At 35.6% G+C, this 10,795-nt stretch overlaps 2 protein-coding genes across 4 annotated transcripts; both read left to right on the top strand.

Moving 5' to 3' along the window:
• Nucleotides 1-448: 448 nt before the first annotated feature.
• LOC106334674 (polynucleotide 3'-phosphatase ZDP-like) lies at nucleotides 449-3,978 on the top strand. Of its 3 annotated transcripts, none has more exons than XM_013772997.1 (14): nucleotides 449-905; nucleotides 1,099-1,158; nucleotides 1,244-1,546; nucleotides 1,744-1,800; nucleotides 1,895-1,930; nucleotides 2,014-2,082; nucleotides 2,190-2,273; nucleotides 2,362-2,418; nucleotides 2,511-2,587; nucleotides 2,857-2,938; nucleotides 3,032-3,148; nucleotides 3,397-3,521; nucleotides 3,596-3,665; nucleotides 3,749-3,978. In XM_013772997.1, the coding sequence occupies exons 1-14, from the start codon at nucleotides 555-557 to the stop codon at nucleotides 3,794-3,796; spliced, it is 1,536 nt and encodes a 511-aa protein (XP_013628451.1). In that variant the 5' UTR covers nucleotides 449-554; the 3' UTR covers nucleotides 3,797-3,978. The 3 variants fall into 3 exon arrangements, with proteins under 3 accessions (XP_013628451.1, XP_013628453.1, XP_013628452.1); XM_013772999.1 differs by having other exon boundaries at nucleotides 2,217-2,273; XM_013772998.1 differs by having other exon boundaries at nucleotides 1,247-1,546.
• Nucleotides 3,979-4,742: 764 nt separating this feature from the next.
• LOC106334673 (peptide-N4-(N-acetyl-beta-glucosaminyl)asparagine amidase A-like) lies at nucleotides 4,743-6,839 on the top strand. Its single transcript, XM_013772996.1, has one exon. It carries the CDS (start codon nucleotides 4,840-4,842, stop codon nucleotides 6,640-6,642), a length of 1,803 nt encoding a protein of 600 aa, XP_013628450.1. The 5' UTR covers nucleotides 4,743-4,839; the 3' UTR covers nucleotides 6,643-6,839.
• Nucleotides 6,840-10,795: the final 3,956 nt, after the last annotated feature.

The following is a 10,795-nucleotide window of genomic DNA, read 5'->3' on the forward strand; positions in this document are numbered from 1 at the left end:
AGGTTCTAATTGAAAAAGTAATAATAGTTTAATCATGTATAATGTTGAAGTCAAAATTTATTTCTGTGAAGAAAAGTAAACCAATTAGAAATTGACATATGACAGCTTAGTTTTAGAACCGATCTTTGCAACGATTATTTAAGAGTCGTATCGCTACTTTACTGTTTATTTTTCATTATTTTAATATATTTTTTTTTTACCAACTCCAGTAAGAAACTTCCGATGGATGTGCTCATAGCATGATTATCCGGGGTCCTTAGTGGGTTTCTTAGTGCGTAGGCCCCCACAAAACCTTTAAGGATCGGTTACAAAAACTACTAACTAAAAACCGATTTTACTGAGTTTCTTACACTGTTCGCGGACCCCACTGACACGTGGCAGCCCGCGATTGGTTTGATTTTTAATTTTTTTTTTTTTTTAAACTACAGGCATAATCATGGCCGTATACTCCTCTATCATTTACAATTCCCGAGTCTCTTTCCTTCTGAATGGCGGGAATATGAACTGAACCCTAATTACCTTTTATCCTCGAAACCTCCCCCTCCAATGGCCATATGGTTTTAGCCTCCTTCGTGTCTCGCCACTCTCACCCTCTCCCTCCTTTGATCATCCATCACTCCAATCTCTTTCTCCGTCAACGAGGACAAAACCATCTCCGCCACCGTTGCGTTTGGACAACTTCGGCGCCGGAGAAAATGCCGATCATAGCCGAGTACGCGAAGTCGAACCGCTCCTCCTGCAAGGCATGCTCGAAGTCAATCGCCTCGAAAACCCTGAGATTAGGATTGATTCGCAAGGGACCTGGCGGCTTCGACATGACCAGATGGCACCATTTGAATTGTTTCCCTACCGAATCGGAGTCGATTGCTTCCGTCGACGATATTAAAGGCTTATCCGCTTTAGAGGTTAGAGTCTCTCATCATCATCTAAGCTTTGGGCTCCCTATTTAGAGTTGATTGAGATTGTATATTCGGTTTAGTATAAACCGTACACGTGGTTATTTAAACCGGTTCTTGTACAACCTCTGTGTATAAGAAAAAAAACAGAATAACAAACTCTGTAACGATCAATAACAAATGAACGTGTTTATGGTCGCAGAAAGATGATCAAGATGCGTTGGGTAAATTGGTGGAACAGTGTGGTGAGCCTGCTAAAGAAGTAAGTTCACTCTCGTTTGCTCATCTGGATTTAGATTGTAAACTAACTTACTTTTATTAATTTATTGTGTCTGCTTGAAATAAAGCAGGTCGATGAGAATGTGGAAGAGATTAAACATCCTTCTTCAGATGAGATAAGTGGGGAGAAGATTAAGGAGACGAAAGGTTCTTCTGCTTCTTCAAAAGTTATTGCTGAGTACGCGAAATCAAGCAGGTCATCGTGCAAGAAGTGCTCTAAGACTATTGCTGCAAAGGAACTGAGATTGGGGCTGGTGACCAGAGACTCTAGGGGATTCGATATGACAAAATGGCATCACCTGGGCTGTTTCCCTGTTGAATCAGATCTAATTGGTTCAGTAGAGGACATTGGTGGGTTTTCATCACTGCAGGTTAGTTCTGGATGTTTGCGTACGTTCTCAGGTTGCTAAGATCATAAAATGGAACAGATGATGCTATCTTGATTATAGATGTGATTTAAGTATAAGTATTGTCATGTTGACTCTCAAATATACCAGTGGTGCATATAATTAGCCTTATTCGTGCTAACACATCTTATATATTTGATTCATTTGTTACAATAAAACAGAGTGGTGATCAGGATGCATTAAAGGAGTTGGTCCAACAATGCGAGGACAAGACCTTGGTAGATTTACTAGCAACACCTTTTTCCATAGTATCCGAGCCTCTCCTAACTAACTTCTTTCTTCTTTTCCTGACAATCTGGAACTGAAAACTAGCTAACGGAGGAGACAAACAAGAGAAAACATTCTCAGGTTATTAGATAGCAGTAATCACGTCTTTCAGTGTAATTTTGTTAAGTTGAATTTTCATTGTCCTGTAATTTTTTCTTATGAAGGTTGGGGAGATGGTGGAAGAAGATGAAGTGCAAACCAACACGAGCCAACCTACTACTAGAAAACCTAAGGTATGCAAGCAATGAGATATATTTGTACATTAGCACATGCTAATGGTTGGCAGTCTCTAACATATGTTGAGATTCTACCAACTGATTTTAAATACTGTGTTATGCAGATGAACACCAGTGAGTCAACTTCTCAGGCCGTAGCTGAAGTAGAAATCTCTCTTTCAGCATCTGATGTGAAGGACAAGTACAGGGTAGGCGCTCTTGAGAGCTTGCAGCATTGGCATAAGTATTTGTTTTCCAATCATTATGTCTCTGGCTGCTAATACCCTTCTTTTTCAGGATGCCAGTCTATTACCGAAGTGGAAAGCGTTTGAGACTGTAATATTCCTTGAGCGGGTCAGAAATCATCTTCAAATATGATTTTGCTTCCTGAGTATATGGTAATGCATTATGTCCTAAGGACAAATTCATTTGCTAAATCTTAACAGGATGATGGTCTTAATGATTCGGAGAAGATAGCTGCATTTGATTTTGATGGATGCCTAGCAAAAACATCTGTGAAAATGTAAGAAGCGACTTGGTCACTCAGAATTTTGTTGTTCTTCTCTGTTTCCAATCTCTTCCAGTGGCCATTTATGATTGTTGGACCTGTAGTTTGTCCACTTCACTGATTACGTTTTTTCCAGAAAGGCAATCACACAATGCTTTTGTAATTGTGACATGCACATTTAGTAACTTCGGGCAGCTCATTTGTTACTATCTGTTCTTAATATATTTGTGTTATTCATGATGTTGTTGGATGGATGATGTTGTTTTTGTTTTCCTTTTTCTCAGAGTAGGTGCAGATGCATGGTCCCTTATGTACCCTTCTATTCCTGAGAAACTACAAAGTCTTCATAGTCAAGGCTACAAGCTGGTAACTTATTTTCCTTTTGTACTCCATCTAAGCCATGCAACTCAATAGTCTCAGTTTATTTGTATGGAAATGCTAATTTTAAATGTTCATCAGGTTATTTTCACGAATGAGTCCAACATTGATCGGTGGAAGAACAAAAGACAAGCTGCTGTGGACTCGAAAATTGGACGCCTCAACAGTTTTATCAAGCGCGTGGAGGTCCCCATTCAGGTGAAGTGCGGTTTTAGTTTCTCATAATTAACAACGTTGTTTTATCTACTCAAGAACACTGCGTCAACAAATTCTAATAATTGCTTTGAGTAATTAGAAGAAACCATGATGCAAACAAGTTGGTTCATGATTTGTTCTGTCTTGCAAGTTCTTATTAGCTAACATTTGGACTTTTCAAATTTTGAGAAGTGTCAATTCCCTGACATGTTGATTTCTGAAATTTAGAAATGGTTTTGTTCTGGAAACAGGTGTTTATAGCCTGTGGAGTCGCAAGTTCTGGTGGTAAAGATGACCTTTACCGCAAACCCAAGGCTGGAATGTGGCAACTCATGAAGAAGCACTTTAACTCTGGAATTGAAATTGATATGGATAAGTTAGTCTTCTCTATCCGTTTGCATTCTTTCTTTTACTTTAGTTTGGTGTGTATACTAACTTCTGTGCCATCAGATCGTTCTACGTTGGGGATGCAGCCGGAAGAAAAGGCGATCACAGCGACGCAGATATAAAATTTGCACAGGTATTTGTTACTAAACATCGGGCATCTCCCTCGAAATAATTTAGTCGACTTTCCTGATAGACAGCTACTTTTTTTGACTGCAGGCAAATGGATTGAAGTTTTACACCCCAGAGGAGTACTTTATCTCTTGAAGTCACTATGGAAGAGCTAAACTATATTTAGTCTTATGCGTTCTGTTTGCAACTTGTTTAGTCTGACACGAATGCTTTTTTCTGATCAAACTATCACTCTATCAGTATGTGTTTAATTCAACACTCTTTTGGGATTTGATACGACAAAAAATGGCATTACTTGAGATTGTTTTCCCGTTGAATCAGATCCAATCATCAGCATTACAGAATCAGGAAACTAGCTCATCTGAGGTTGGATAACCTCTTCTGATGCTTATAACATGAGCAGTTGGATAACCTCTTCTTTCACAAACCTTTTGTGCATAGCCAAATTGCTAATTGATTATAAGGGCCAATTGATCGTTCTGTAGTCAGTAGTTTTTTTTTAAATCTTTTGATATTTGTATATGATCATATGATTGCAACTAGGTATTGTCTATTGCTTTGCTTCAAAGATCCAAACATTCTTGGTTATGTGCTACGTTTTGTGATTGGTTTCCAAGAAGGTAGCGTGCAACCAATCTAACCGTAGTAATTAATAGAGTTATGTCAATACACTAAATAAATTACTATGTTTAAAAAAAAAATACAGGACAATTTGGAGTGAAACGAGCGTTGAAAAGGTGTTAACAATAGATTACCAAAAAGTAGGAAAAAATAAAAATTTACCTGAGATTTAATAGCTGATAGATGTATTTAATATCAAGTTTGAAGAAATTTATACTAAAATAATAAAAAAATTGTTTAGTAAATATTAATTAAAATACTTTAAAATTGTTAGTTAAATTTAATTATAGTTTTAGAAATAGTAATTTAATTTACATTTTACAATGAACATTATTATATTATAAAAAAAAAAAATATTCAATGCACTCTGTTTCCTAGATGCAATCTGGAGTATTGCACATTATTTAAGTCAGTGATTAGTTCTTGAAGTACCCAAGAAAACATCTTAATTAAATTCTTTAAGTAAGATGCACCTTATTACATTATATCATTTGCGTCTTTGACATATAACAACTGGATTACCAGACAGAGACCAAACAAGATCAGTTCGTACGATCATGTCTTCTTCCTCTCTTCCTCCACTCCTCCTCTTCTTCACCGTCTTACTTCTCTCCGCCGTCGCCGATCACCACGACAAAACCAGATCTCGCTTCAGACCACCCCACTTCTCCTCCTCTTCTCCCTCCCAAAACGCCACGTCACCTACTCGCTACCTCGAGGTCAAAAAGCCACCCGTCCCCGACTCTCCCTCAACTCAACAACCCTGCTCCCACCAAATCCTCCACCACGACTTCGCCTACACCTACTCCAAGCCCCCGGTCCTCGCCAACTACACTCTCCCCTCTCACTGCCCTTCCCAACAATTCTCCAAAATCGTCCTCGAGCTCAGATCCACCTGCCGAGGCCGACAGTTCGACCGAATCTTCGGCGTCTGGCTCGACGGCGCAGAGCTTCTCCGCAGCTGCACCGCCGAGCCTACGCGAAACGGCATCGTTTGGTCCGTCGAGAAAGACGTCACTAAATACCACTCCCTCCTCGTCAAGAACCAGACTCAGACCCTCGCTCTCTACCTCGGCAACATCGTGGACAAAACCTACACCGGCGTTTACCACGTCGATGTCATCTTCCATTACTATCCACTCGATTCGAGCCACATCTCTCCTCCCCGAGCTGATATGATCGTGCCTATTTCGAGAAGCCTCCCTTTAAACGACGGGCTGTGGTTCGAGATCTCGAGTTCGAGTGATTCCAAGCGCAAGGAGATCAAGATCCCTAGGAATGTGTATAGAGCCGTTCTCGAAGTTTATGTTTCTTTCCATGAGAACGATGAGTTTTGGTATGGGAATCTTCCTAACGACTTTATTACAGCTAACAATCTTAGTGCCGCTGGTGGTAACGGACCTTTTAGAGAAGTTGTGGTGACTCTCGACGGTAAAGTCGCAGGTGCGGTCTGGCCTTTCCCTGTTGTTTTCACCGGTGGGATCAATCCTTTGCTGTGGAGACCCGTGACGGCTATTGGCTCGTTTGATCTGCCGAGTTATGATATTGAGATGACGCCGTTTTTGGGGAGTTTGTTGGATGGGGAGGGTCATGAGTTTGGGTTTAGTGTGACTAACGCGTTGAATGTTTGGTTTGTCGATGCGAATTTGCATCTTTGGTTGGATCGTGAGAAGGAGGTGGTCGAAGGGGAGGTGCTTGAGGTTAGTAGAAGCTCTCTGGAGATTAGCTCTGTGTTAGATTTCAAAGGGTTGAATGGAGAGTTTAAGACGGAGGCTAAGAGGTTGGTAAGTTTGAAAGGTTTGGTCAAGTCTTCTCATGGGGAGATTGTGACCACTTCTCATCAGGAGTTCAGGTATGTAAACAAGATGGTTTTGGGTAAAGATGGGAGCTTGCAGATTATAGATCAGTTGATCGAAGGCGAAGACCGTGTTCAATCCAAGAGAGGGTCAAGGCCAATCTACGCGGCGAAATCTATTAAGAGTTTTCCTTTTTACCTATACTCTGACTCCTTGGAGCAAGAGACCAATACGTCTCTGGAGGTTGCTAATGTGACGATGGGATTCAACGAGGAGAGATCAGAGAGTGATAATGGGATGATGAGAACGTTTAAGAGCAAGGTGGAGAATAAGCAAGAAGGGCAAGGGGTGATGGTGGTGAAGAATAACTTAGTGGTGAATGGATATGGGGGAACGCAACAAGTGTATAGCTATGTTGGAAGTGACCAGTGTTACTTTAGGAACATTAGTAGCTTCAACTACGAAATTTTATATGACAAGGTTGAAGCTGTTTGCGAGAAGAATACACTGAAGATGCCCGAGCATCTAGCCGGACTAGAGACGTTGACCTCGCTCTTGCTGTGAATGACAGTGGAGAAAGAAACATCATTAAATAAGTACAGAAGAAGTATTTGTGTGTTCGTTTCTGTTATTTTCAGACGATGTCTCGGTCAGATTTGCTATGTTGTAAACTGTCTTCCCTCGTCATGTTCTAACTTCTAGGCAAATAGAACCGGTCCGGTTTATCAGGGGTTAATGATTGATAAACCGGTTAATTTGAATATTTTTCCAAAGTGGAAAAAGTTCCGTCCAAAACATCCTGGTTCATTGTGATTGATCAGATTTAACCACCGACTTCGGTTTATGACAAGATAAATTAAAAAGAGAATCGATTGGTAAACGCTCTATACCGAACCAGCGAATTGTACCGGACGGTTCACACAAAAAGCAAGAAAATCCAGATGGTGAGCCCCACTATCAACCAGAAATATCCTACGTGGCTATATCGCAGCCGTCAAAATGTTTGACTTTACAAGGTCAAACCTTGATTAGCATCTCTCTCCGCGATAAGGAAACAACGGACCAGACCGGCACAAGGAACAGAGGCAATCAGACAGCATTCGAATTTGATCTTCGAACTTGTGTATGAGGATGAGTTTATCATCTCCAACCAGGTCCGATAAAATTCCAATTTTTGTTTGTTATTGCTAAACCCTTCCTTCAGAGAGATCAGAGACCACTCGAAATCTCCTTGCAGCCTTGCCACGCTTTCAGACCAGACGACGTCATCATCTTCTCCGACATCCTCACTCCTCTACCCAACTTCGACGTCCCCTTCGACATCGAAGAAGTCAAAGGACGTATACGGTGATAAAAAGTATGTTTTTGTGTTAAGAGTGGTGAAGAGTGCTGGACCAAAAGGGCATATACTCAACCAAGGACATGGTGTCTTGGTAGGGACACCAGAGGAAGCTGTGGCTCATTTCTTTGAAACCGCCAGGAGCTTGGATTACCAAACATTTTTCCCTAATCATGTTGCGGCTGAGAAACTTGTTTCTGAATTGGTTGTCTGAGGAATGGTGTGAACAGATGATGAATTTTTTCGTTTTGGTCTCTACAAACGTATAACGTAACGTCGTAACTGTCGAAACAGTCCCTTCCTTAATTCTTACCCTGCTGTGGGATAAATTAGGCTTGTTACGTCTTTGGCCCATATAACTATATCTAGTAGCGGTGTGGTTTTGTAAAATTTGAGTTTATGTTTTAAACTTTTGGGAAAATTTGTAAAATCAATGTAATAAAGTAATTGAGATAAAAATTAATATTGTAGTTTACCATGGTGAAACAAAATTGATAGTAAAACAAAACAAAGATAACTAATGTATATGGTTTAGTAATTTGTGTTAACTTTATATGTGTGTTGTTATATGAAAGCTTTCAGATCTATATTTTAACTATATCCCTTATAATATTAAAAAAAAATCATTGTAATAAATACATTCACATTATAATAGACATGTGGCAGTTTCACAATTATTTGATAATAAGTATGTTTACGCGTTCACACTATATTCATAAATGTGTTCACACTATGTACTTTGCGTTTTTTTAATATAAAACTCACATACATGGTTCCAATAAAACTATAGATTTTTCGGTTTGAATAAAAATAGATAATGAATCAAAAGCCAAACTATATATATATTATTTTTATTGTTTACAGATAAAATTGAATAAATATTCATAAATTTTGATTCGATTCGTTATCCGTTTTGATTATAAAAAAAATCTGGATATCCGTAACTCTACGAAACAAATCAAATACTAAAATACAATATCCAAAAAAGAAGCAAATCACAAATACCAATATTTTTAGGAACATATATCTAATTTGATATTATATATACATATATGTAAAGAATTATATATATACATTATATATATTATACTTTATATCAGTTTTACAATATTTTTATGAATTAAATTTATCATATTAGGTACTAGAATTTAAAAAGTTAAATAATGTTTTATTTTTGTAATAAAATGTTATTATTAAAAAAAAAATTCAATTATTTTTCAAAATTTTATTTTATTTACGGATCAAATCGGATATTCTTTAAAATTCTAATACATTTTGGATATCCGAATCACCGAATATCTAGGTGGCTAAATATCAAATTGACACGAATGCTTCGAAATACCCATATATTCGATCTGTGTCCACTCCTATTTACGGATACAATTTTATTTTCTTTATATGAAAAAATGACTGATGTCAAGGATTTTTTTATTTTAAATTAATTTTAATTTTATCTTTCATGTATTATTTTGAACAAAAATGTCATTTAATATTAATTAACAATATATTTTGTCAAATATTTTTATATACTTTTTACATACACGTACATGTGCATCTTGATGTGAGCACTTTGTAACTAAGTATTCACCACAACTGAAGTATTTAATTTTTTTGAAAGTTGAAATATTTTTTCTTAATGCGTCTTTCACTACCGACCAAATTGTAGTGAAATGATTTGTATTAATAATTTTCTTTTCTTTTTCTTAAACTATTTTATGTGTAGAAACTATAATATGAAACTATAATACTTATGAAACTATTGGTTCGACATGACGAATTTCTAAAATTCATAACATGAAAATAAACAAATAATATTAATTTTTGGTTTTTACCTGAATAAACTAAAAAATCAAACATTTTAACCGAATAAACTAAAATGAATATTAATTTAAAATAATAGTTATATCGTAGAAGATTAAAAACCAAAAAACCAGATTAAACAGATTTAATGTCTTTTTATTAAAAATAACGAAACTAATAACCGCGGATTATTACTGTCAGTATTATAGCAACATTATTGGACAATATCTCCAAATAAGTATTTGCCAAGTTTTATATTAATATTATATTGTAGTTTTGTTGAAAAGTTAATTTTTATTTTATTTATTTAATTTGAACCATTTAAACATGGACATTTAGCTTATCCTCTTTTAAAAACATCTTTGTAGAAATACTTTTTTTCTTTATTTCTCCAACTTTTTGTTTTTTGTAATCCTTGGCATTAGTGAGATACTTGTTGTCTTGATACTACTAATGGAACTGTTCTTATATTGTCTATACTTTGGATCTATATGTATCAAAGTCTATATTATCTAAATTTGATGTTACTTATATACTAAATAATCTTTGTGTAAGCATCTAATTTGCATTTATTTATAATATTATCTAAATTTAAATTTGCATAATGCATATTGTTGTGAGAAATAAAGTAAATAGACAGAAGTGAAAATTTGACAAATTGGAAGAATAAAATAAACTATATGATCAAGATCAAGAATCATATCAAATCGTAACATATAAAGTTAATTTATTTGATAGTGTACACACACTACCGTGGCCTCGCCAATTTGCTTTCATGAATCACACCCCACTTGTATATCTTCTATTTTATCAAATGCATAATAGGAGAGAAACATAAATCGACTTGTCGTACTCTAATGGTTCTGATAAATAATGTTAACTATCATCTTATATACGTCAACCGAATTATCACCGGCACTGACCCCACCCATGCCATTATTGCACATCTTTACAATTAATGTAGCTATCATCCAATATTCCAATATATTAACCAACTAGATTAAGATCCGCGCCTTGCGCGAAATAAACATTATATATATAAATGATTTTATGTATTATATGTTCTTACATGTTATGAAATAATAAATATATAATGAATAATTAAAAGTCAGTAGCTATTATATATATAATTAAATTGATGCGAACATATAAATCAATTTTATTAATCCAAACAATTTTTTAAAAAATTTGATAGGATATGTAGTTAAATTTAAATGATATTAACATACATGGTATATTTTTAATATTAATGTCTATTAAATGATGTTTTCTACTCATATGTTTTTCTTATCATGTGTATCTTTAATAGCAAAAACTTTAAATTACTGATAACAAAATTTTCATTGTGGGATTAATAATTTTAGTAATTTATAATTTTAAAAAATTTATCAATGTTAGTTCAAAACTTTTATCAAAAAAAATTATTCAAAGTAAATTTTGAAATTAAAATATTTATTTATTCAATATGGTTTATAGTTTAATTTAGAATGATATATATACATATATATTTTAAATCTTAATGATTAATTAAATTAGAATTTTATTTATATGATTTTGTAATCATTTGTATTTTGTCAT

The sequence above is a fragment of the Brassica oleracea genome, chromosome C3 (assembly GCF_000695525.1).
Source record: "Brassica oleracea var. oleracea cultivar TO1000 chromosome C3, BOL, whole genome shotgun sequence".
Taxonomy (NCBI): domain Eukaryota; kingdom Viridiplantae; phylum Streptophyta; class Magnoliopsida; order Brassicales; family Brassicaceae; genus Brassica; species Brassica oleracea.